The 27538-nt window shown below is 40.9% G+C and overlaps 2 protein-coding genes across 2 annotated transcripts in view; one reads left to right on the forward strand and one right to left on the reverse strand.

Moving 5' to 3' along the window:
* The window catches only part of WAPL (WAPL cohesin release factor), a 133911-nt gene extending 121933 nt beyond the window's left edge, over nucleotides 1-11978 (reverse strand). Inside the window, exons 1-2 of the mRNA XM_058028887.1 lie at nucleotides 11853-11978; nucleotides 5756-5883 (exon numbers count right to left, since the gene is read on the reverse strand). The gene's annotated coding sequence lies outside the window, so the exon portion shown is untranslated. The remainder of the gene's footprint in view (nucleotides 1-5755; nucleotides 5884-11852) is intronic.
* A 342-nt stretch (nucleotides 11979-12320) lies between these two features.
* LDB3 (LIM domain binding 3) overlaps nucleotides 12321-27538 on the forward strand; it is a 112539-nt gene continuing 97321 nt past the window's right edge. Inside the window, exons 1-4 of the mRNA XM_058028995.1 lie at nucleotides 12321-12366; nucleotides 14223-14326; nucleotides 17227-17305; nucleotides 18367-18491. Coding sequence (XP_057884978.1) covers nucleotides 18399-18491 — 93 coding nt within the window. The 5' untranslated portion in view covers nucleotides 12321-12366; nucleotides 14223-14326; nucleotides 17227-17305; nucleotides 18367-18398. The remainder of the gene's footprint in view (nucleotides 12367-14222; nucleotides 14327-17226; nucleotides 17306-18366; nucleotides 18492-27538) is intronic.

Below are 27538 nucleotides of genomic sequence, written 5' to 3' on the forward strand. Positions count from 1 at the left end.
CAATTCTTTCCTATATCACATCAGAAAAAGCCATAAAATCAATAAAAATGTAATTAACTTATTATTTTGAGGGGAAAAATCAGTGGGTTCCAGAAGGTCTAGAGCATTGTTTTGAAGTAAACCACTGGAAACTTAGGTCAAACTGTGGTTTATTAAAAGGAAGGTTATTAAAACTAAAAATGAATCTGATAATGACTTCTGCAGCAGACAAGATGTTAATCATGAAAAAAAAGTGAGGCATTCAGGCTGGTAATAAACTGCCAAAAGAAACACACTGCTCAAAATCCACAGTGTTTTTATGTAAATGAAATCATAGTCATCAGAGATGGAAAGGAGCTGTTACAGTCTCTCCCTTCACCTACCACAACAGGATATTGTCACCCAGCAGAGGAGAATATTAAACTGATAATATATACAGCTAGCAATAAGAGAAAGAAGACAGAAAACATCTTCAAACAGGAAACATGTTCAAAGATATTCCTCAGGTCTAAGGGGTTCTGTTACAACTTATTGCTGAGGCTTTTAAAAATATTTAAAAGCACGAAACATGTAATTCTTTCTTTGTCACAAAGGCCATTGACACTACTGAAAGATGGGAAGAAACAACAGCAAATGCTGCCTGTTTCATATGGGTCACAAAAGACTGAATCTGTCAATAAAGTAGGTCTAACTCACATGTGCTGTTTGATGTGTTAACAAGGAGTGTATGATACGTGTCACTAATAGCTACATCCTTTGCTGCAGTCATGACTTTGTACTCTTCAAGACTGCACTCTTCTGCATTCCCTTCCACTTTTAGAGGGTATAAAAAGAATACTTCCATGGCTAGAAGAGCTTTACGAATCCCCAGCATGTTGTTCTCTGTATCCTTCAACTCCAACATGTATTAGAGATTAGTTTGTATCTATAAAAAGAACTACAGCTGTTCATGCTCATCTACTTACAAGAGACTTGTAAAGCATATATTAATTAGGGAGAAATTGTTTGTGAGCACTTCAAAACCCTTGTGTGTACTCTCTGTGTAGCTAACAGCTTTGCCTTCCTTCACCTCTGCTATGTCTATAAAAATCATCCAGGGGAAAGCCTACAAAATTCATCTCATCTGAATATCTCTACAAGTGGTTCCACACTGTAACCCCTGCGGCATTTGGAATAAATCATTATTAGTTCATATTTCATCTCATCCCAGCAGATTTATTTGTGTCCTGTATCCTCCACTTGGCAGCCATTCTCTTGGTTTTGCTGTCTCTTTACACCCTTCAACACAGATGACTGATTGGATTAAAATAATTTAGGACTGAGATGATTCACGTTTCACTTAAAGTCAACTGTACAGGCTGTTCTGCAGAGACCGCCTGTAGTTTACCATGCACTTGGACATGTTCCAGTGACTTGGAGTGTGACAGGACTAGGGCAAATCTGAGACACTTCCCTGTGGCCTTTTGTACTCCAGCAGCTGTTCACAGAGCAGGCTGCTGGCAAAAGCAATGGCAAGTGGTGCTGGGAGCAAACACACAGGCTCTGCCCCTTCATGGGGGCACAAACTCAGGCTTGGGTCACCAGAGAAACTGTTTGGTCTGATCATTCAAGCAGTTCTGCAAAACAGCTGAGCAATGGGTCACTACTGCTGGACCTGTGAAGGATGTGCCAAGAGCCACTGTAAGGAGTGGCTGCTGCAAGCCAAGACTGAAGGACTGCATAGGGCAGCAGCCACACATTGCCAATCTTTCCAATTTTCACATACAACCAGGGTCTTACTCCCCATGCTTTCCAGCTTATGATCACATTCCGTGCTTTTGAAAACCTTTTTACACCCACCACTGAACTAAAAAGTGTCATCATAGAATATGACATTGAGCATTGACATTTCACACATTCTCAAGTAAGACAGGATAGCAAACAGTATTTTCCTTGAAGTCATGTGCAAAACCCACAGCAAGCTTCACATTCAGAAGTAAACAAAGACACCTCCAATGCTTTTTTGGGCGTTTCTAGAGCTTTAGGGTCTAACATGAGTAAGTCACCATTCCCACTTGTGCCCATTTTCCTCAGGGTTCTTGGTGCCATTTTTTCCTCAGGCCATCCCAAAAATTGCCACCATGTCCCTTCATCCTCTGATCCCTCAGTGAAAGGCACTGCTGTCCCAGTAACTCTGACAGGGCACCCATCTGTCTCTGCTCCTGAAAACACTGCTGAAAGAGAGTCCTTACCTGCAATGCAGTGTTAGTATCACACAATGGTATTTCAGGGGCTGGTAACAAGTATCTCTGTTCAAACACCTGTGTTTGTAGCCTTGGAGTTGCTAATGTCATAGGAATGTTATAAAGAGATTTATATAAAAGCACTCTTAAAACAAGTAAATAAATTCTTATTAGTGTCATTCTGAGCAACTTTAGACATGAGCCACAATCCTGTACACTAAATGATTACTGTGCCTCCTTTACCCCCTCAAATTTATAACCTAAATGCTCATTTTCAAACTTATGCAAACTTGACAAGAGTTGTCAAGATTTACAAGCTGTCTTGTTTACTTCCCTTCTAAGGAGAACAGACTGAGCATATCATCAACATAAGCTTAATAAAGGCAGAAAAGTTTCTCCACAGCAAATCCAGCTTAACAGTCTGATAAAAACCAATTATAAAATTTTATTTGTGTTTTGTAGGAAAACACTTTTTTTAGTTACAGCAGTTCTGGAAGCTCTGCTGGACACATAGCACTGGAATTCTGTATACCCAGCTTGTAGAGCAAAGAAAATGCTGCAAGAATCACATCAGTGTAGGAAAAAGAGCCACTTTCATTTGGCTTACTGCAATCCATAGTCAGTCATAATCCACCACATCTATGACTCAGAAGCACATCAAAATTGGCCTAAGTAGGTCTTCTGATGGTGACTGTAACTTGGAGGATAGGTAGAATGTGTAACTTTGTCAGGCTTGAATCAAGCCTCAGGTATGATGTAGAGCAGAGAGAGCTGCAGCTCTGGTTAAGCTGTGCCAGACATAACCTGACAGTAAAGCTCATCATGCACATCAAAAATAAACATTAAACCTATGTAAATAACTTGCTAATAAGAATTTTTGTGGGGCAGATTTTACCCACAATGTAAAAGCAAAGCCATTGCTCATTTCCCTCAACATTTACACTTCCACAAGTGTACAAGAAGATAGTTTGGAAACAGAGACAAAAATCTGAGACTACGTCATTGTATAGCACACAGTCTCCAATGTAAAGTTGTGTAGAGCAATATTTCCTGAATAGGTGTGGGACACTTATGGGCATAGTTACAATTGCTGCAATGTTTTCCACTGACTGGAAAAATAAAAAGGAAAATCTATACCCTTCCACAGTGTCATGCCTGAAAGGTTGCAAAGAAAGTGGCTGTACCTCTAATGTAACAGCATTTCCCTCAAAAGCTTCAGTACTTCAAAAATGTATTAAACACACCCATGCACCCTGTGCTGTGAAACTGGTGAAACTGCTTTCTTATTAATTTTTCAGATGCCTAAAGTTAATTATATGCATAAATACATACACAACCCCTCAAGACACAAAAGTGAAATGAAGGAGTTAAGGGTATGTTAGGTCAGTACTAAAAGTTAGTGAATTTTAAAAAAATTTTCCAGACTAGTATTTGCTGCTAATGTCATGGAACTTTACATAATTTTTTTTTCAAAGTTTCAGATTTTTTAAAGCCAAGGCTAATACTGATAGGTGAGCTGAGTTGTGAATTTGATTTGATGTAGAAAGCAGCAAGCACTTTGATATAGCAAATCCTTACCAAGAGGAGGAATGACAGTCCTGAAAAAATAAATACAAGTTTGAATCAGAAGTTCAAGATTGTATTTTTTCTTTTTTCCATGTTTTCTGTGTGACCTTGGGAAAATTACCTAATCTTTTCATATCTAAGTATTTCTGCCCAAAATAGAGAAAATATGCTCTTCATCATCATGTGGCTACTCTCAACTAGTTTTTACAGTTCCAAGATTCACAACTGGAAATAGAATTTTTTCCCATTTATTTTATTCACATTTTCTTCCTCTACTGTACAGTTATCAAAACATCTAAACTACACTATCACATATGAAAGACACAGATTGTTACTGAAGGGAATAAAGGATAAATAGGCATTCTTTTTCTCAACAGAAATAATTTACAGATGCTCACCACACAAACTTCAGTTGTTATCTACAGGTAACATGAGTGAAGTAGAATCAGGCATTTTATTGTTAAGTTCTAACTAAGAAAAATATGTAGCATGTAATTGTGTGCATGTTTTTGATCAAAAGCCCTATATGAAATATAAAGGTTTGTCCCTTGAAGTGAGCAAAGTCAGGATGGTAGGACCATTTTTTTGTTTTTCTTCTCTATTAAGGGGGCAGAAATTGTTCACAGAAGAAGGGAATCTTTGACCAGCAGTGTCATCCAGGAAACAAGGGTAACATAAACTGGGTGAAGCACTACAAAATCAAACCAACAAGATTTCCACAAACTTCCCTGAATGTTGTAGAATGGAAATAAGTGAACACTGTATGGTTTAACTGGCTCTGAACATTAGATAGTTGTTTCTGCCCTGTCCAGACATGAGTTACACTTTCAGGACCAACTTCTACTTTCACGCACAAAAGAGCTCCATTAATATCAAAGGATTTAAAATAGGACAATTCACCAAAGCTTGAACTCCAAGAACTGTTAAGAATTAAGTGAGGCTCACCATGAAAGGAAGGAAAGAAGGCAAGAATAAGACTATACTCTTAAAAGCTTATAGAAGTGTTTCTAGTGGCTGGAGCATGTGGCTACTATCACAGCATGCCAGAATTTCTAGGGTAACTGTCCAGTGCTGACCTGTGACTTCAAGGAAATCAGTTCTCATCAGAGTCCCAGCAGTATTAACATACACCAGACTGGTCATGGTTACAAACACATAACCATAGAATAAAACATATGACAATGTTTTCAGTAATACCTCTTCCCTTATTTGTCTATATTAGATATGTTATGCAAGTTTACCTTTAAAGAAACAAGAGAAGAAGAAAGAGAGGTTTAAAAACAAACAAAGAAAATTGGTTTTCTTTTTGACAAAATGTTTCAGATCTAAACTTACAATTTCTTTCCCAGTGTGCTCATCTTCATCCTCTTGTGCAGACTGCAGAAATCCTGCTTAGCTTAGCCCACATCTCTTAGAGATTCTTCTCATTTTCCTGAGGGACAAGTCAACTGTTCTCTAGTTAACCCACAGGGCCAGAGGGAAGCCCCTTGCTGACACTTTCCATGAAGCTGCTAAGAAATAGCTGTTTGTCCCCCCACTTTCCTTTCAAACCCTGATCTCTTGGTCAGGACTCAGCTCCTCTACCTGCCAGGTTCTGCAGTTGAGCATTCCTTGACACTCATTCCAGGGGCAGTCCTGCTTTCAAGCCCTCCCAGCAGCACCACCATCTTCTCATTTTTAGTAGTTCACACTTCTAGTACCCCCTTCCAAGCAGCCCCAATGCCCTCAGGTGGCAAAACCAGCATTAATTAAACACACCTCCCTCCTGGCTTTTAAAGGAACTATTTATGCTTCTACCTTAACATGTAAACAGATGGAGTCTGGGCTTATAATAACCCTCCAACTGTGATTTAAAAATATAAATCCTTTTGATGCTGCTGTCCTCAGCTGAAGCCTCTGAGTAACAGAAGCACATGGCAGAACCCTTAATGTGTATTGATAGATCTTATTCAAAGTGCTATTTTCCAGATGCACTTGTTAAAACTCACTTTCTGCTGCTGCTCAGTGAAGTAAGAAGAGAACTTAATCTGCTGAAGGACAGAGTTGGGGTAGTAGCATCAGGCAGATTGGTGGTTCATCACGTTCACTGCATGGATTCCTTTTGACAATCATTCCTCTGAAAAAGAAAAAGCCACACCAGTCTTTCAGGTTCAGTATTGTTATGTTCAGTGAGATGAAAGGTAAGTTTCACACAGAAAGAGCTGCTCTCTTTAGGCACTGTAGATATCAGGTTTTTTTCACCTGAAGAAATTAGAACCATGTAAATTTCATGAAACATGATGTGAAACTCCATTTCAATGAAACACACCCACTTCAACTCTTGTTCTACCCCAAACTGTGATGGTAGACTATGACCAAAGGCAAAAGAAGGAAAATAAGAAAACACAATTCAGGATACCCATTAGCACTGCATCAAAATAAATTAACTGCAAATCAATCAGGGAATCCAAAAATGTTGAAAAACAGTAATATCAAACAGGCATCTTCTCTTTCTGTTTGTGGGTCAGAAAAGGGACTCAGTTACCATCTTGTGTCAGATTTCTCCTTGCTGCTTTCACTGAATCCTTGATTTTCCTCACATACAGGAGCCAAACCATTGTGATTCCAGAGACAGGGCTAAGGAGGCCACAGCACATGTTACAAACTGCACTTTGCAGTTTCTCTTCATTGTGCTGTTTCCTGAAAGAGTCCCATCACAGCTGAACCTGCTCCATTTTCACTGGGTCACAGTACAAAGACAACAGCTTCTCAGAGCATTTCATGAGCATAGCAACAGTGTGAGCTGCCTGAATTCCAGCTTGTAAAAATAAAATTACTGCAGGAATTTTCAAAATAACACAGCTGACTGTCCAGTGTCACTGGAAGCCATTTCTGGGAAACCCAGGATTTGGGGTTTACCATCAGGGCATTTCTTTAGCCAAAAGATGATCAAGGCCAGATGTCACCAGAACAGCCATACAAGCAGGAATGGCACGATAGCAGTAAAGACTTACAGCAAAAGGATTTCCAGGATTCAGCCTTACAGGGTGGATCCTGATGGGAACTGAGTTTCTCATCCACTACTGAAAGGGAATTCTCTGAACAGAAAATCAAGGGAATTAAACAACTTCATGAGGATCATAAATCAATTCTGAATCTTTCAATTAAAAACCAAAAAGTCCAGTGGCAATAAAGCAACATCCTCTACTAAACACTTTGTATCTTTGTGGCTACTTGCTTAAGATTTTCACAATACTAGTATTTATTCTCCAGTTTTGTATGTCAGGACAGGAGACAGAAATTTGAAAAAGAATTCTAGTGGTCCAAGGGACATTCAATTGAACTTCAACAACTGACAATCTTTGGAAGTCCCAAATGCAACACTCACAGCTATTACATATACAGTGAGTTACACCACAGGACACTCAAAATGTTGGTTGATTTGACAAGTCAAGAGGACCCTGTAATGTTTCTGTTTCAACATGTGACTAACTTGCAGGCACTTGTCTTTCTCTGCTTCCTCCTTCCAAGATCTAGTGGCTTGGTTCCAGCAGAATCATTTGACTTCAGTAAAATTTGACTGTTACTAGTTTACTTGATCTAAACTTGAAAGAGCTCATAAGAGGAAAAAAGCTCATCACTGAAACTTACATTCTGTTCCCTCTACAACTTATATCCAGCATGAAAAGGAAAGGGCTGAAAAACAAAATAATAGAAATGGAGTAAAGAATAAGACATTCCTGTTGGTTTGTCTGGGAGTTCTATTCTTGTTAAGTCATGCCCTGTTTTAAATAATTGGGAATTGAAACAGGTTACTTATACAATAGGATCCTGAATTTGTGTTACATTTGTCCTCCCAGAGCTCACTGAAACTCAGCTGGAAAGCTTGGCTGGCCCTAAACAAACTTTGAATTACTGAAACTGCCAATAAAGCTACAAAATAATTTATTTTACTTATTGGGATTGTACAGATACAGTCTAGACCGTTTTGTTGACATGGTGTGCCTTTCTCTATTAGTCCTTTGCTCTGCTTACTGTCTGAAAACATTGTGCAAGGACAGAGCTGATTGCTCAGTTACTGTCTAGTGAGTTGTATATTACCTGGCCATCAAGATAGTCTTGATCTTTCTTCAAGGCTGGGAACTGAGATGCCAGAAAGAAGAAAAACATATACCAGCACTCAGGCTCCAGCAGCAGCTAAGTTAAACTTAGCTCACAGTTTCCTCAGCAAAATTTATCCCAGTTTTCAGACATCCCAATGAAAACTGCTTCAATAAATCAATGGGCTCAACTGAAAAAATCATCAGCTCAAGGCACCAAGGAATCAAACTGAACAAGACTGCTACTCAGCTGACCCTGCTTTGTGGTAAGTATCAGAGATAGTTCTGAGTCAGAGGAGGGCCTTAACTCCTTCTGTGCATTGGGCAATTTGATTTAGCACGGTACCCAAGATTATCTGTAAAAGGTCAAATCATTTACTCTTGGAGTGCTGCAAGGCAAGTTCAGGAAGGTTCTGCATACTCAAACAGAAAATTAACAGTGCCTGTTGTAAGAAAGATGCAATGATGGATTAATGAATCTTCAATGGAGAGATGCAGAGAAATACCAAAGGAAAAAAGTGGGAAGAGATTCACCTTTCCCTTTACACAAAGAGCCTGCGTTTACAGCTGAGTATTTACAGTTAAACAATGAGTTAGAATGAAGAGGACAACATTTATTTAGCCAAACTAACTGAAAATACTGATTTTTAAGAGAATTCCAGCTTTTCTTCTATCTAAAATCAGTGCACTAGACATTTGTGCTGACATTTTGGGGCCAGATTAGCTCAAATTTAGCATGAAAGTGGTGAGGGTTATAAGACAAGCAGCATTTCTGGGGGTCATCCTGCTGACAATCCCTCTTGAATTATCTACTCCATAACTCTGTTTTCACTCTGTACTAGGAATGTTATGCTAATAATATAGCCCAGGGAAATGATAGGAACAGTCCAAGGAGATTATCATGTGGAGAGCCTTCTTTTTCATGTCTGAGCAACACTAGAATTGCAACTCACAATTCTATTAAACTGTATGCAACAGCTTCACATTTTGATTATTTTGTTTGTTTTGTTTGCTCTTATGTGTGGGCAACATTAGGAAGCCTGCAATATTACCAAGGTCAGACTGAAAACAGGAATGATGAATCTCTATCTTGCAAGGATAAAATTACTAAAGTCACTAAAAATATGATCCTCATCTGAGCTGTGTTTGCTACACATTCCTATGATTTTCTGCAAAAGAAAATAATTTTGGAGATCCGAAGTATTAGATTCCTTTGGCAGCTTTTTTGCCAGTGCCAGAACACAATCCCACACGAATCAGACTGTTAACTGGACATGTCTAAAGTCCTAATTTTAAAGAAATTCCTCCTAGTCTTTAGTCGAAAGGGAATTGAAAACTGTGAGTTGTTTTGACGATTGCCCATTTATTTGCCAGTGACAGAAGGAACAAACCACTGAGTCTCCTGCCCCCTTATGCAGCATGTGCAAAGAACTGGGAAAAACAGAACTGCTAAGCAATCCCAAATGGAACGGCCTCATTTACTGGAGCTGTTATAGTTTGGGTAAATGACAATGCAAATGCAGGCCAGATCTGCACTCCTCTGAATGCCAGCACTTCTGTCTGAACAGTCACATCAGTGTGGCCACACAGAATTAACACCTACACAGCCCATCCAAACCCAAGGCAGTACCTTCTTCCATACCTGTTCCTCAGCAGGGGCTCTCAGAAAGCCACACTCAACACTAGTTTATTTCTCAACTCAGAACCCCTTCAGCTGGGCAGGGAGTGAGATGAGATGTCAAAAGCATTATTCCAAGACAAAGCTCATCCATACTTTGTGCTGCAATGTCTGCACTTTACATTTTCCTAATATCATCATTGGTGAGGAGCCACTCAGTACCTGAGGAGGCCAGCCTTGTTGGGTAGCAGTCATTCTTTTAAATTTCCATCCCTGGTGGTTGCACCATCAGTTTAAAATTACTGCAAATAAACTGTGCAGACAGCTTACCTGATAAACCTTATGAAACCCTACTGCAGAAATTTATGGAAAAATGAGGGGCCTTTTTACAAGAAAAACAATGTTTCTGAGATTGATCTGAGGCTGAACAGCTGACAAAACAGTTTGGAAGATCTGATTGTGATTAGAAGAAAGGATAAAAGACCAGGAGAAAGACTTGTAGAAAATTAGCCCTTGACAGAACTATCTGAATTCTCCAGTGAAGGAAATTGACTGGGCTGGAAGGAAACTCATGGGTCAAAAGCAAATCACACTGAGTGAGTCACTGAGGAAAACAGACAGCTAAATCTATCAGTAAGCTACTTTCCAGAAAGCAAATAGGATTGTTTGCACAAGATGGCCCAGCCAGTGCAGTCTCAGTGCTCAGCTTTTCATAAGTGGTGACCCCAATGGTGTTCCAGGGAACTATTCCAAGGCCATATTTCTGAAACTTCATTTAAAATATGAGTTTAATACTGCCACTAGTGCTTTTTAGAAAAATGGGACAGAGGATTTTGTCCCTCCAAATGGCAGGCACAAGTTTCTGGGAACAAGCCTGCAGGCTCTTTCAGAGAGCACTGAGCAGGTAGAGCTCCCATACTCTCAAGTTCCCCAGCCCTGAGTGACGCATGGAGAAATATACAAGCTTGTGTGTTTCATTCTGTTTCAAACAAAAACAAAAGTCTGAAGCAAAACTGATCTGCCATTCATCAGAATAAGATAATTAGCCACTTCCCAGTCATCCTTGCTGGTACTTTTACCAGGGAGCAGAAAATCAGGTTCTTGAATGCCTTGGAAAGGCCAGGTATAAGTCCTTAAATCTAAATATGATTTTTTCTATCACACATAGAATGGGATAATCTAACAGAACATCAAGAAATAAAAATAATTTCCCACCATCTGGATCATGTTTTCCAACCTAAATCACCAAATATGCTACTTTATGAGGTTGCTCACCTCATCACAAGATGAAAAATGTTTCCATTGGGGATTTAAGCCAACTTGTCAGTGGAATATTTTTGCAACTGCTATTAAGTCACAATCCATATGAATATGAATTTTGGCCAAAGATAAATATAGAAATAATTTAGATCAATTTTTCCTGGCCTCATCAATGCATCCTGTACATTGGACTTGAAGTGTAAGGAGACTTGAGGTTCCATAAGACGAGAAACACTAAACCTGAACTGCGACCCTTTAAGCGGGCAGGAGCTGAGAAGTTTCTCAAACGGGCTGAGTATTTCAGCGATTCCAAGCCGTGTTTATCGCGGCCCTCTCGGCCCCTCAGTGCGGGCTTTGGCCCCCGTGCCGCCCGCGCCGCCGCCCTGTCCCTGGTGCTGACCGGGCACGGCCGCTCCGCTGCGGAGCCGGCGCGGGGAACAGGCTTTTCTTTTTTTAAAATTTTGAACAAACTCATAAAGCAGTGGCTCTGTCATTGCACTGAGAAAACAGCTGACTTTATGCAGGCTACTTAGGGAGCATAACATAAAAAGCCAAAAAAGCAAAGCAAACCAAACAGAATTGCTGAATAGAGGGATGTATGGAGCGGGATGCCTGGTCCGTGATAGCGCTCGGCAGGACCATGTGGAGGCACCACAAGGCTCAATCTCTTAAATCATATCAACATCACTATCCTGGTGGGCAATTAAATTGTTCGTTCTGCATTTTTTGTCTTCCAAACCCTTTGTCTTCTCTCGGGACAACGTTTTAACTTTTCCATTTAATTAAAGCGACCATTGCTGATCAGCAGCAGTGATTCAGCGGGGGAAAACAACCTCGCCCGCACTTTTCCTAGGGGTCAGTGAATGAAACCACCGTTCTCACTCGTGTTCCGGCGGCGAGCAAGGGGGCTGAAGGCTGCGAGCTCCGAGGCCGCAATTCATTAACGCACAAGGCTCAAGAGCTTTTGCTGAACTTGGGCAGGACAGCAGCCCCTCCCGGCCGCCCTCGCCGCCTTCCAGAGCGTTCCTGGTCCCACCCGCGGGCGCAGCCCCCCCGCTCCCGCCGCCATTTCATCCCTCGCATCCTTCCCTGAGGGCTCAGACGCGGAACGCCCGCACCCCAGGATACCTGCTGCCCCGCAGCTCGGCCGAACCTCTCCCCACAGCTGTGTGTAACCTTCCCGCTCTGCCACCGCGGCCCCGAGGTGATCTCGACCCAAACTCGGATATTTACACACCGCCGGCAGCGGCTTCTCGCGGATCGCTCCCTGCGCCACCGCTTGAGGCAAATCCCCTCCCGCGGCGCCTCGCGCGCCCAGCGCCCCCTCACGGCGGGACGGGGAGCGGCCGCCTCCCTCGGCGCGGCGCTCCCGGCGGCCCGGGCGCTTTAAAGGCTCCACCTGCGGGGCAGCGGCTCTTCCCTCGCCTTGGGGGCGGGCGGGTGCCTCGGCGCTTCCCTCGGGTCGCGGCCGCCCCCTGGCTGCGGGGCCGATGTCCGTGGGTGCGGCAGCCGCGGCTCCCGCGGGGGCGGAACCGGGACCGGGACTCACCCGGCGCGGCCCGGGCAGCGCTGCGCGGCCGGAGGCGGCGGGGGGCGGCCGCTCGGCCCGGCGGTACCGGTGAGCGAGACGCTGAGGTGCAAGGTGGGTCGCGCCGCGACTACAGCGTGTCTGCAGCGGAAAATTAAACCCCGCAGAGCCCTCACTGGGAAGGCAGAAGTGAGTAGGCGAGGCTGAAGTGTAACTTTTGGGAGGCTGCTTAGTTATCTTGCACCCGTGCGGTTACAGGCGCGCCGCTGCATCAGCGTGCTGTGGTGATCCCTGAGGAATCTGCGATGGCCAAATTACACTGACGGCGCAGGATCCCTCTCGTAAGGCTCGTTGTGCGCTCCCCCAGCTGTGCCAGACCTCGGGCCGTCAGCAGGCAAAGCCTCGCTGTTTTCTCTTTCCGAGGCCAAATAGTTAATTAGGTTCCCATGCAGCAAGGCACAGATTGCACTAGTCATGGGATTGCTGTAAACTTTCCTGGTTTCAGCCCAGAGTTGGAGAACAATGAAAACCGAACAGCATCACATTTTGCAGACTTCTTTTTCTGCCTCACGTACATGAATTAGAGACTGAGCACTGTGTTTTAATCCAGTTTGCTGCTGTTGATTCATTTTCTCACCTAAAGTGGGTAACCTAAGTGCTGTGGTTTTGTTTATAAACAGAACACGGTTAAAACAATGGATGTTTAGGCGTTCTTTACCTTAATATAATAAATTTTCTTATTATGGGAAGGTAAATACCATAGAAGTCCTAAGTATTTCATGGTATAGTAAGTGTCTTTAAAAACAATGACTGAAAAGCTGGTAAGATAAGAACTTCCTAACATACACCTAAGTCTTCACAGTCTGGAGAGGTATTTTCCCCTTCCCTTTCATGGTGAATCTGTCTCTCCACAGGTTTCCAGTTTAATACAATTACCAAAAAAATCTTAATATCTTTAAAAGTTTATTTCTGACTAAACTGTGTTGTATACCAAATCTTTTATGGTAGTGAAAGGAGGTTGGTGTAGGGAGAAAAAGGCCATGCAGCAGAGGAAAATAAGTGTGATATACAGGTGGTTTTATTTTTTGTAAAGATGGAAATAGTCATGGTGAAGGATCTAGAGGGAGGGGTAGATAGCAAAGTTGGTTAATTGGTAAAGAGATACTGGCAGCAGCAAACAGCCAAACAGGAAACATTTGATCTGCATTTCTGAAGGCATTATATTACAGAGAAGGAAGGTAATATTTTTTATATTGCTCTAGTATATCTTCCCAGTGTTATCAGCTTTTTCTGGAACCCACAAAGCACAGTCTTAGTAAGATACTGACAATACAGAATGTGGTGAAGCCAAGTGTGGTAGAAAATTTAGTAGCTTGAGAAAGTTCAAGACTGAGGACAACTTGATAAAGGGGCTAAAATGATCTCAGAAATCCTAAGGTCTGCAAGAATTGAAGGGTTTTAAATCAACAGGTGAAACAAAGCTGTACATGAAGTACAAGTAGGATTAGCTCAACTTAGTTCAGAGTTCAGCAGTGAAGAGAAGGAGACCACAATGAGCTCTTTTGCAGAATAGTCATAATTTGGAAGCAATATTGAACTTGTGGGTAAAAATATCTTTGCTCTTGATAATTAATTTTATATTCAGTTTGCCACTGGCAAGGTAGGAATTCAGAGCTAATTTTTTTTTTTCATCTCTAATATGTCAGTTTCAAATGCCTTAGCATTGCTTAGCTAATATTTACTAAGTGTGTACTATTTCCTCCTGTGGATGACAGTGAAGATCAGTCCCCAAGTACAGCTGTTGATTTCATGTGAAATGTACTTATCATTGGGTTGATTCAAAACTTTGGAAAATTCTAGGATTGCCTGTATTGAACAGCTGGTTCAAAGCTTGGGTTTTCTTCATGCATGTGTTTAGTGAGTAGTTTCTTCAAAGGCTCCATTTACCTCACTTTGCCACTCTTTTGAAGGATTGTAGACAATAGTCCTGGGGACAGTTCAGGAATCCATGGGACAAAAAGGGTGTGTTTGTCATAAAGCTGAATGCTGCCTTCTTGTACTGCCACTCCCTCAGGTGAGGAAGATTGAAAGAAGACAATCTTTTTGCCTGCCTGGTTTTCTTTCTTTTTTTTTTTTTTGTTTGTTTGTTTGTTTGTTTGTTTGTTTGTTTGGGGGGGTTTTTGTTGGTTGGTTTTTGTTTGGGTTTGTTTGACTGGGTTTTTTTCCCGAGGGAAAAGTCTTATCCATCTTGTTGAACATCCTTCTATTAAAGAGGAGATGATCGTTGATTCATGCACGGCACAAATCTTTCACTTGCCTAAACATAAAACATTGAAACCATGACCTTGTAAGCATCTTTTTAGTTGCCAGAGATTCATAGTCTGTTGCAGCGCAGAAGTCAAGCTCTCAAGCAATCCGCTTCTGAAATCCTTGATGATCCAAATGATACAACCTTGCTGCTGCAGTAACAGTAATTCAAGTCTCCCCTGTGCCACAGGAGCTAAAATATAACCCCTGACTAACGTTTGTGAAGTAGTGGCAGCTTGAACAATTGGAATTTCCATGACTGGTTTCCTTCCCCCTTAATTTAGCCTTGCCGCTAGTGGCTTTTGTTTCATTCCCTTCACGTGTGTGCGCTCCCGGGCCCGCAGCTGCGGCTCTCCCAAAGCCTGCTCGCTGGAACACGCACGGCACGGTCTCCCAGCACGTGTGAATTGTTTCCCTGCTGCACCATCTCTGCTGGGCTTGGGCAAGGACAGCTCTGCTCGGGCTCAGGGCCGTTTGCTGGAGGTGGTGGCGCTCTCCTGTGCCTGGTACCCATCCAGCTTCCTCACAACTGTTCCCATCAGTCAGCTGGGAATAGCCTGGGGCAGGAGGGGGGCTGCCTGGGGAGCTCTGGAAAATCCGCTGGTTTGATATGTGTGGAGAAAATGTCACCCTGCACCTGGAATATGTTTTTTTGTTTAAATGTCACCCCTTACATCAGTGACCTCATCTGACTCAGCACAGCTTCTCTCTGAAGGGAGGGAGCTTTAAGCAAGTCATGGATTTTGACGTAGCCAGAGAATGTAGGGAAGAAGGCGCACCATGAGAAACAAATTCTGAGCAAACAAAACTTATTTTTGAAACAGACTAGCAGGCAATTATGTAAAGCAACTTAAAACCTAATCTAAACATCAGAAGCCTCTGAAAAAGAAGGAAATTGACAGTTCTGTACACACAGTTTATTTCAGCCTCTGGTTTCCCAGGAGGTTTTGCCGAGGTTTGTGCTGGTAGCTGTGGCGACGCTGTACCTGCTACACTGATGTCTCACCTTTGAAAACAGGGCAGGGCTGAAACAGCCATCTGGGTGAATCACCAGCCTTGTTATTCAGAGGCTGATTGTACTGAAAGTCTGTAGAAGGTGAGACCTGTGCTAAGGGTGTCCCTAACAAATGGACCTGTGACTACAGCATGAGCTTCTGTAGCATTTTAACTTCATTATTAGGAGCAGAGCTTTCTTCAGGCAGGCAGAGGGGATACAGACACTGAGAGAGGCTTAGAGCAAGAAAACTCTGGAACATTCTTTTTCTGAATCGCACCTGATAGGGATAGTGCAGATGCAAGAAAGAGCTGTGGTCCTGGTGTGTTGAAGGGAAATGTTGGCCAGGATGCTGGCAGATCCTCTACACTTTCCTTTTAAAAATGCCAAGCTATGCTGAACATCCGTGCAGACATGGACAGAAACCAAAGGAGTAGGAACAAGTGACCTCAGTTTAACATTTCATTCAAATGACAGAGATCCGAACGCGATGCCTGCTCTCGTTTCTTAGCTCACCACTCAGCCTGGAGGATCTCTCACATCCTTTCAGATGTCCTGATAAGAAAATAGCATGTTAGAGATGTGAAAGTAGGACAGAAGCACACAGTGTTTGATTGAACAGCATCTCTGTTTCTCAGTGCTTAGCTCTCTTCAGTTTATTGTGTGGTTTTATTCTGTTCTGAGTTTTGCTTCCCCCCCCTTTCTGTTTTTGACACAAATAACTGAAGATTTATATATGGGAAGGTAACATGCACAGAATTTTAAGTCCATAAAACTGTGGGCTTTCTTCTAATACTTATTTATGTGGTGCTGTCTTTAGTAGTGAAGCAATGACTTGTTATGTTTATCCTACTCCTGCTTTTATTCTGTTCTCCTGAACTCTTGAAATGGAGCCAAGAAAGGTCACGAAAAACAGCAAAGAATTCCTAGGAAAAGTAAAAGTACAATGAAAATACGACTTCAAACTTTTGTGTGTACACGTGGCTCTCAAAAAAAAAAAAAATCAGTACTAGATAAACTGGCAGGCTAGGAAACTCTGCCATTTTAAGTCCAACAAGTCCGTTTTGCCTCCCCTCAAAGTAATTATCCAAACATCAGTGATTCTGGACTCACAGAGCACAGGTTATGTATACTCTGAATGTAAATGTACCTTTGAGGTATTTGTGAGACATCAAAACCCTGCTTTATTCTCAAGCTCTATCTTGCTATTTGCTTTCATTTTGGTTGGGGCCAGTTCCACTGGCTTAGTGCAACTTTTATTTAAATCTGTGTGGATTCCTGTGGTTTAATGTGGACCTCTGGCTAAAACAGAGGGTCATATGTTTTAGTCTAGTGCCTATGCAGAGATTAATTATTCCCTTGTACAAATGGCTTTTCTGGCACTATGAATGCTAGACAGAAACTTTTATTGCTTCTTGGTTTTGAAAATTATTGACCATCTCTTTAGACAAAGACTGAGTTCCTGGTAGTGTTTGCTCTCTGCTGTTTTGTAATCAGATATTTGTCATGTTTTAGGGTAGGTGTATTGGCAGGGTGATCAATGTTCAAGCTGAGCTGCCTCACTCTAGTGCATTGTGTGGGCTTGCTTGTCTTTTTGATTATCAAAGTAGAATCCATGTTTGAGGGACATTTCCCCCCCCTTTTTAATATAATGGCAATTTCTTTCTAACCAGAGGATAGAGGAGGATAAATGCTGCAAAGACACAGAAGAGGGGTCCTGGAGGTCCTGCACAAATTGATAACTGGAAAGGGGTGAGTGTTATTTAATGTTTGTGGCTTTACTCTAAGAGCAGAAACTTTTTGTTTATATCTGTAGTTCTGCCAACAGCTTCTTCCCTACCCTTGTGCCCTCTGTATTTTAGCAATTTCCCATCTAGGGCAGAACTGCTATCCAGCATTACTGAACAAGGGTTATAGTTTTATGGAACTCCTAGGAACTGGAATGTAAACTATGAAAAAAATCAAGGAATGAATCAAGGCAGCAATTAGCTAACTATTTGTGTTCTTAGCCTTTAATTCAAGCGTCACACCGTTAGAAGACTTGTATTGAAATGATGGAACAGGTATGTAGTGAAACTGTGCTTTTATCACAGAAATTATATGCTCATTAGAGGTATCCCATGATCTTGCTATATTCAGAAAAAATAAATGTTAATTTTTCCTAGGGAAAGCAAGGGCTGTGGAACCAAGAGCCAAACATGAAGTTGTGGGATTTTTTTTTTTTTTTTGGTGATGTTAAATACATGTAGTATGTACTTTTTTCCAGTTTAACAAAGCATTGCAGAAGAAGGTTAACATTTTCTTGGTGCCTTTTCTGTTACATGTGGAACTATCTATATAGAAAGAGCTTGTATTATATGTCACAGTGCAAGATACCTCTCTGCTGAAGCAGAATTTAAAAATGGCTTTGTAGTTGTTAACAGGTTAGTGAAGAGACTTGGGTGTTTGGGATTTTAGAGTGGGATTTTGTTTGCTTGTTTTATTAAAACATGTGTTTTGTCCATAAAGTGACTGAGCAGCATGAGGGGCTTGAGGAGCCTAGAAAGATCTGTCCCCTTCCGTGGGGACTATATTAGACCTCTGAGTCATGAAGTCTTTGCATAGTAGGTGTCTGGTTACAAACCTTTTATGGGCCCTCCTCAGCTGGGATATCAGCATCTGCATTATAGCTCCCATCTATTCTTAGGTGCTATCAGAGCACGACTGAGCAGGCAAGGCAGAGAGAGAATTGCTTTCATTTATGTAAAACCCTTCCCTGTTCTCAGTCTGTTTTTTCACACTTTTTTCTGTCTGCCCATCCTTCTGTCCTGCAGTGCCCTGTTGCTGCCTGTGGAAGTGGTACAACATGGCTTACAGTGTGACTCTGAATGGACCTGGACCCTGGGGCTTCCGACTGCAAGGAGGCAAGGACTTCAACATGCCCTTGACCATCTCCAGAGTAAGTGTGCAAAAAAACCTTGTTGAGCTGGTTTGGGTTGGAAAATAGCAGTCATGTGTACACTTTGACCTGGCCTAGCAGAATTGAAGATCTTTGCACCTAGGTGTGAATAAAGACAATATAATGTGAACTAGAAATGTGCCAGTTTGAAGTACAACCTGGCATTGCTAATGCCTCAGGAAGACAGTTCTGGTTGGTATATTTGTATGGATGGTGATACTGCCTCTTTTAAGTGAGCTTCCAGTTATTCTGTGCAGTGTTGTCTCTTTTTCTGCTGGTAGGGGCCTCACTGGTGCAATTTGAGGGGAGGGGAATAGAACAATTCTGAATGGGAATATAGAATTATATTTCTATAAAATAAACATGTAACTGCTTGTAAGTATGAGAAGTCAGGTGTTAAAACTGAACAAAGACAGGGATGTGTCCCCTCTTGTGATGGGGTGCAATAGTTGGATAAAAATTAGACATGTCAAGCAGAAGACTCAGTAGTACTTAAAATACTGTCTTAAATTATGCAGAAGCCTTCCATTTGCAGCTGACAAACAGCATGAATTTAATAATTAATTACTTGGTGTATCTGTCAATTACAGCCATGTATCTTCTAGCTGCCTTTTTCTTTTCTCTTCTCCTTGAAGCATTATTTTAAGATGTTGCAGTTCTGTACTCCTATTACCTGAATTAGCTCTGGTTCTTAAATATTTTTAACATTGAAGAATTTTCAGGAAATTTGTGTTACCCTTACCTACTTTTCTCTTGTAAGACAGTTCTGTGTGATTTCTGGTAGCTCCCTTCTTCTTTTCTTGTTTCTGACAGTCTCAAATGTGCTCCAGAATATTCAGATCTTTCTAGAGAGGCCTTGGCTCCTCCACAAATCACCTGCACAAGGCTTATTTTGCAGTACAGTGACAAGAGAGGTTACTTACATAACAGTAAGAGAAATACCAGAACAATTTAATCAGACAAACAAGTAGAATGCAAATAAAAGGTCTGCTCCACTCAAAAATAATAAAAAAAGCCACCTACACTGCTTTTAAAACTATGGAGTTTTTTTCATAATGAAAAAATACAGCGTGTTAAGCTGTGGGTACAAAATGTATGTCTCTGCAACAAATGTGATTCAAAGTCAGTCGGTGATCTTTTGAAATCTTAGCTACGCTTTTTCATATTCATGCTGTGAAACTGTATCATCTGATCTCCCTTGTTCTTATGCACATTCTCTTTCTTGGAAGACAGAGCCACATTTACCCTAATACTATGATGGTAAGACATACTTTTCATAACTCCTTTTGCAGCATAGTAATTGCAAAGAAGGCTGCTCTGGCAGTTTTATCAAAAGCAAACAAGCAAAAGACAACCTAAAATACCCCCCATCTACAAAAATAAACTCCCTTCATAAACTCAGAATAATTTTGCTCCTGCAAATAGTGTTGGTATTTCTTTTCTTATCCCACCCAAGGTAAGTACAGAGAGGTGTCATCATATTTTTTAGGTGTTTTCATGACACTTTGCAGCCTGCACTGTATGGTGTTGATTAGTTTCTTATAAGTCATTCAGTCATCCTAGGGTCTGTCAGCCATGGGCCAGGGCTGTAGCACTTGCAGTGTATGTGACACAATCAGTAATGAAAAGCCAATTGTTTCCCAAAGAGCTCATTGTCTCAGATTGTAATCTGTGGAAGTGTAAACACTATGCCCAAAGGCTGTATGATTCTCATGAGGCTTTTGAGAGCATGGGAGGAGCAGAAGTGCAACTGCAACAGCTGAATTCCCAGAGGTGTGGAGGAATTAGCTCTTCACTGAGCTGACTGCATTTTCAGCCATAGCAGTGTCAGAAAACACTGCTAAGTGTCTTTAAACTCTTCCCAGCGAGGCCCAGTTTTTAGCTGGGACTACAGCTTTGGGATGGGATTGGATTTTAGAGCCTGCCTTATGAGGGCACAAGCAGACATACAGGAATTAAAATAGCCTCTTTCAGGGGGAGCTGGGATAGTTATGCTTGCTGTTTGTGATGTTTTTGATTGAAACACATTGTAATACATTACTTTTGATGATAATCTGGTTTTTTTGTTTGTCATCTATCACATAAATATATCTCTAAACAGATCAGAAATTTCAGTCATAAGTGAGTTGACCTATGAACTCAGCCACAATTGCAGTCTTATTGAGGTGGGAAGATGTACTTACATTTTAAGATATTCCTAGTGGGGAGGAGAGGAGAGAAGATAACTGTGAGGAGAATCTCCTTCCTGGACAGGGCACACAGCTCTAAATGTTGCTAGTGAATTTTGTACACCTATTTATGGACTGGTTTTGATCCACAGCCACCCTGAGATGAGATTAGAGTTTCTATGTGTGAGTCCTAAACTCCAAAAACTTCAACTTAAAGAGTATTATAATTGCTTTTAGTATCAGATGTGCCATGGCCCTTTCGGCTGCATGTGCACAGTGTCCTTCTAAGCCTGCAGACTGGGTTTGGCTGCAGACGTGTTCACTGTGCTCTGAGTGCCCCCAGTTAGATTGTCTGTGGGTGGGCCACAGAGAACACAAGAATTCCTCCTTTTTCATGAAAGTTCTATGCTCTTCTGTCATGCTGCAAGAGCACTGCCTCTAAGTTCCTGAGAAAAACGATGGAAAGAGTCTAACACAGCAGGGGTGTTCATTCCATCTATAGTATTAGACCAGGATGTTTCCAAGCACCCTCCCAGAAGAGGACACCAGGATTGTGCCATTGTGCCCATGCATAGACATAAGGTGGGTACCTGTTGACCTGCACTCTGTCAGCCAGCCCTATACAATTCCCACCCACCTCACATTTTACCTGGAGAGCAGGGGAGAAATCCTGAAGGTCTTTGAAAGCTGCTGAGAAAAGCACAATACAGGATTGTGGGATTGCTAATGCTTTTGTTCAGGAAAAGGATTCTTAACACAGTGGATGAGGAAGGGAATTACACAGTGCTGTTTGGCATAACAGTTCACTCCTAAAGAAATCTTTAAAATGGTGTCTCAGACACTGTATTTTCTTCCATTCAGGTAGGCCCAGGTGATCAGCTCATTGCTGAATAGTCAGCAGCATAATGCACAGGAGTCACAGTCAGTCAGCTGGGTGACAGGTGAAGATGTGTTCCCCTGAAATGGATTGTTCTGCTTATCTGTTCTTTATCTAAAAATAAATGCCTGACTAACATAGGGGATGGGAACAAGAAAACAGCAGACAAAAACAAATAGGGAAGAGTGTGAAGCTCTGCAGCTTTCACACTCCTTTAACAATAGCATTGGGAAATCATCTGTAAACTATTTTTCCAGTCCCCACCCTGCAGACCATCCTACCCACTAAAAAAATTCTGTTATGAGATGTCAAATTCTGTTATGAGCTGTCAAATTCTGTCATGAGATGTCATGAGCAGGTAGCAGACACAGGAAAACAGTATTGACAGACTTAATAAAGCTAAGCATCTGTCAGCCCTGCTGAAATGAATGAGACTTGCAGGTTGTTGGCAGTGCTAAGCACTGTCACCAGTGGCATGATCATATACATAAATCTGGTCTTTCCAAATTGATGTGGGCAGCAAAGCTGTTTATTTTCTCCTACTGCTTGAAGCAAGGAGAATTCATTAATTTTGTAGACCTAATCCTCTGTAAGAAGGCTTTTGGACATAGTTAATTATCTAAGTGCTCAGTTGCCATGTTACCTAAGATGATACAACTGTCCATGGTTGGATGCAATAACAGAACATCTTCATATAGTTCTGAGTCTTTATTTCTGAACAGTAAACTTTTCTAGTGAGACAGGCTGGCTTGCAGGTGATGCAATGAGCTGAAAGGTGTGAAGGAGCAGCTGTTATCTGAGGTAGTGGAAATATTATCTAAATCACTGTGGTAATCTATACAGTTTTGTATTTCCTAATAGAGAGGTTTTTTAGCTGCTTGGGTTCCAAATCAAAAGCCAGAGCCTGAAACAGGAGATAGTGGTTAAAGAAAACAAAAACATTCAATAAATACTTTATTTGGTTAAGTGATGAAAAGGTTAAAATCTGGTGAATATGTAAGTCCAGGGAGGGAAAACAGCAAACACTGCTACAAAAAGAATTAAATTAGCTGATCTGTATACTGCCTCTGCTACAAGCAACCTGCAGCTTTTTGAGTCTGGGGGAAAACCCTGGTCTAGCATTTTTCAGTTTGTCTCTGCAGGAGCAGGAAGGTTTTTTTCTCAGAGTTGTTAGGCTCTTTCCTTTTATCAGCATCTCTTGCTGATTGCTTCCTGTCCCTCCTCCCCTCCCTAGCATACATATGCCAACCTCTGGCTGTCACTGCCTTTGCTTTAGAGGAGCTGTGTGAGAGTATTCATTTCCTGTGGGCTGTTGCCTATCAGTGCCTTACAACAGGCAGCTGAGGAGGGAAGGCAGTCCCTCTTCACTTTTTTCCTTCTATTCTTGAATGAGGGGAAGCCTCAGATGATCTAGGTCAGGCTCTGTGCATTCTGCAGCTGTCCTTTGAATGGCCATGTGGTGCTGTACATAAACTGTAATCAGAGAAATGCAGTTCACCTTTATTGAGTGAACTGAAAGAATTTAGGAAGTTCTCTTGAAGTGCTGGTACCACATCACCTGCTAAGCATCCACCTTTGGTGAATCAGACTGCTGAGTAGCTGTCATAAAGCTGCAACTGCTTTTTCTTATCTCCAAATAAGAAGTCCTTCACTATGCCAAAAGCTATAGATTAGTATTTATAATAGTTGATATTCTACAAAACTAACAGATAAGTCTGATGTGCTCCAGAAGTCTATGGGTCTTCCTTTTTAACCATTACTCAGTAGAGATGTTTCCTTTTTTCTTTAAAGTTCAAATGACTGAGTCAACTTCTAAGGAAGTGTGCTATTTAATATAATGACTGTATTATGCCTAGACACACTGTAGTAATTTCTTATGCCTTAGCAGTTTCACATTTTTCCAACCTTCTTACAGTTTAACTCGAAGTAGTTCTTGTCAGTGGAAGGTTAAATACTTCCAGGTCAGATTTTCAGAACACTCTGAAATTTTACTATTTATTTTTTTGATAGAACAACTATTCTGTGGGCATCAGCATTTCTTTATGATAATCTGTTTAACTGGTTGATTACTTCTTGAGTAACAGTCACCTCATCTGAAGTTAAAGCATTGTGAGTTTTATTGCCTGCAATTATTTGTTATATATACAAACAATGTCAGTATCCTAGGAGAGTCTTGGTTATCTGATGTGGTATGTTTGCTTTCAAACTAATTTGCAAACCAACTCTGGTATGTTTACAGCTACATCAGAAATGATTTTGTTTCTGTGAGCCTGAGCCCTACAAGTAACTCCTCAGCCTCCTGATTTGGTATTGTTTATTTGAGATGTTCCAGTAGACAGCATCTGTACTATAAATGGAAGTTCAGTGTACAGGGCATTTGTATGATAAGGTTGCATGTCTCATCAGACACAAGTGTCATGTCTATTCAGACAAGGAAAGAGGGAGCAGATTCTGTATTTGCTTTCCATTTAAATAATACTTGTTGGACCAGAGAAATGGGTCCTGAAACTCGGGGATCAAAAAGTCCCAGTTTACCAAGGAGGCAGTTCAGGTCTCTGCTCTGAGTAAAACAGAGATTTAAACATGGCTGTGTAGGTGCTCTAAGAGGTAAGGTGTTAATTATTCTGAGGTAGACAACATTTTCTGTCTTGATCAAAAATACTGTGTCAGGTCTGAGAAGTAATCCCAATGGATGTTTCACCAGAACCACTAACACTTAAGAGAAGGTTTGATTTCAGCAAATACCTAATTTTGTATCCAAAACCATTCCAGTGCAAGATAGTTATTTTTCCCTTCTGGGTAAACTACATGCTAGAAGTAAGAAAATATTCTGAAAAATCCATGAAGTTTGTTGTTGTAACTTTAAACTCAGGTTTATTTGTTGAAGAGTGTTTTTATTACAGTTTTATTTAAACTGTAGCAGGATAGCGCAATGGGATTTGAATGCACGTATTGTACTTGACAAAATAACTTTCAGGAACAGCATGTAGCTAGTGGCAGCTCTTGGTCAAATGATTTCTCCTTTAAATCAAGTAGATACTCAGAGCACAAGGCAGCCCCTCTTATCTGTTTGTGTGATTAAAGTAATCACTAAATACTAAGTCCACTGCTGAAGGTCAGGGGTATATAAGGAGCATTATGTGCTCTGCACAGATGCTGTGCAGAAATCATCTATTTAAGGCTGTGTTCTTCAATTCCATCTGTTTTGTCTTTCAGGAGAAACATAACACCCTGGTAGAATACAGGCCAGATAAACGTGAGTGATGGCCTGTAATAGCTGAGGTTCTGGTTTAAATGCTGTTAGATCATTGAACCTGGTGTTCTGACTGTTCAGATACAAGATACATATCCCATGGTTTTGAAACCCTTTCTTCATTTCACCTCCTAAATGCTTTTTAATTTGGAGTAGGATTGCAGCTGAATCATCAATACTTGTGTGGCATTATCTGTGAAAAGAGCTCATTCTATGAAATAACTGGGCTGAATAACATCTGTGCAATTGCCAGCTCAGTTAATAAAGTAACTTTGCAGCTTTCTTTCCTGCAAAAGAAAGAGAAATGTAGCTCTTCCCTTGAACAGGAGGCATATAGTGTTAGCTGTGGGAAACAAGGGCTCAAGACTGGTAAAAAACTGAGTTCACAACTGGGGATAACAGCAGCTCTTGTGGTTTTATGGAGGAGGGAGGAAAGGGTTTTCTTTACATAAGGAAACAGATTCACAGCTCAAATTAGTTATACTCCTTTTTCACTTGTTTTAAGATTTGACAGTGTGCCCTGGCAGCGGGATAAAGTGGTCTGACACATTGTTCAGTCTTTGTCCTAGAGTTTACTTGTATGAGAATATAGTTGATGTAGCATTTCAGAAAGTCCTCGGATTTACATAATTATTATTGAAGTTAATAATTTTGCAGATCCTTTAGAATGACTAAACATCAGGAGGTAACCATTAAATTATGAATTTAAAGCTGCTGAACTGTTACTGCTTTACAATTAAAATGCACAATAAGCTTTTTTCAGATAAAACTTTTTATTAGTGTCTGATGTCTGAACTCTGTAAATTACTGTCTTAATAGCACTGCAGATAACTCTGTCATTATCTCCATTCTGAATACATTATTGCAAAATATTCTCCAGTCACTGGAATACAAAGAGAAATTAGCTCTGCATATATGTTATCATTGACTTTCTATACTAGCAACAGCAGTTCCCATCTTGTCATCTAATTAGTAGCATAAAGTGTATGTGATACTATAACTATCAAAAACGTGGGTATTTAAATACAAAATAACACCAACCTTGAGTAGCAATGTGGAAGTATGAAAATGGTGTACAAAATGCAATAATTTTCACTATACTCTAGCTTTCATCTTGGGCTGCAGCTAGCCAAGAGGACAATTTCATGTAGCCAGTTCGTGTGTAACTAGAAGTGTCTGCATGTGGGTGCCTGAGATGCCACCATTTTAATGCATAATATGGCATTAAATAGTGTCCAGTGTAACCTGAGATAATGCTCTTCTTTTCCACTGAGTTTTGTTGCAAGATTAGCCAGGTAAATTATTAGTCCTTGTTAAAAGGTCTTGAGAAAGGGAAAGGAAAGAGGCAAATTTCTGCTGACAATTGCAACTGCTAGTTTTGAGGTTATAAATTAATTTAAAACCTTGTCTGGTAATGTCAGCAGTACTGTGCTGGTAGAAATGAATAATGCTAATTGGAAAAGAATGGTTTCTATGCACAGCATGTTAAAGGGCTGTTTGTTTTGCACTAGTGTAATTAAAGCCTTAATAAAAAGGTTACCTGGGAACAAAATAGACAAGTAGGTTTTCTGTTACAGTTGTCTAAATTCCTAAATACTAATTTGGTAGAAGGACGCTATGATATTTAATAAATGACATTCAATAATTCATAAAGAATTTTGGTTTTGCTGGTACAGAGTAAGGACAAGGACTTCAATAAATGTGCTGTTTAGTCACATTGTGTTGACCCAGAAGTGACATTGTGTATTTAAAAGCTAACAGGTATCACCTGTCAAAATGTATTGCATAGATTATGATTTTTTTTTTAAGTATTTCATTTATCTACTATCATAAAACTCAGGTCATAAAAGAAATAAAAGCTTGATCACATATAGCTGGCCCTGAAGTTTAGGTCAACCTTACTGTTGGGTACCCTTTGGGGGCAGTTCTAAAATCTTCTGGTTTTCAGATCCATGAAGAGTATAATACTTCCCTAAATGTAAAGCTGTTTGTGTTCTTCTAAGAGATTTACAGGAGAAAAGCACACAATAGAGGGAAGAAAGTACCTGTAATTAGGTACCCTCAAAAAATTCATTTTCCGCTTAAAAATGGTTCTAGATAATATCTTGAATGGGCTTCCTACAAGGTGACTCTTTGGTAGTGATGGTTAGCAGCCATTTTCCAAAACGTCAATGAGATCTTGCTCTTCTTTTAGGAAGATGAAATGGGCCAAATGTCTTAAAGGCATGCAAATCCCCTGACAAGGGTAGAGTTACTTTCTGCACTTCCCACGTGCGTAGCTGGTGTTGTGATCATCTGTGCCACAGGTGTTCAGTGCCTGGACACAGTGCATAAATAGGTTTTAACCTTTCTCCAAAATCCTTCCAAATACACTTGATTTGTAGCAATGGCAGCTGAGGATTAGGAGGAACACAGCCTTTCACATGGTCTCACCCTATTCCCACCTTTCCTTTACACAGAGTCCAAATTCCAGCTTCTGGGCTATTTTGGCTCCATGCCTCTCTTGCTTAGCCATACCTAATACAGACATAAACCCTTATTCTTATTAAAAGTAACAGGCTTAAGGGCACATGCTTACTTTAAACAATTTATGAGTTCTCAGTTTGAAGCCAGAATTAGTGACAATTAGTCTTTGTGGCATGAATAAAAATATTTGCAGTGCATTGTAGTACTTACTATACCTGGATGGGGTGCCGTGCAGTGCACACCCTTGAGAAGCCTCTGTGGGACTCTCATGCTATATTTAAAG

This window comes from Melospiza georgiana, chromosome 8, assembly GCF_028018845.1.
Source record: "Melospiza georgiana isolate bMelGeo1 chromosome 8, bMelGeo1.pri, whole genome shotgun sequence".
Lineage (NCBI taxonomy): Eukaryota > Metazoa > Chordata > Aves > Passeriformes > Passerellidae > Melospiza > Melospiza georgiana.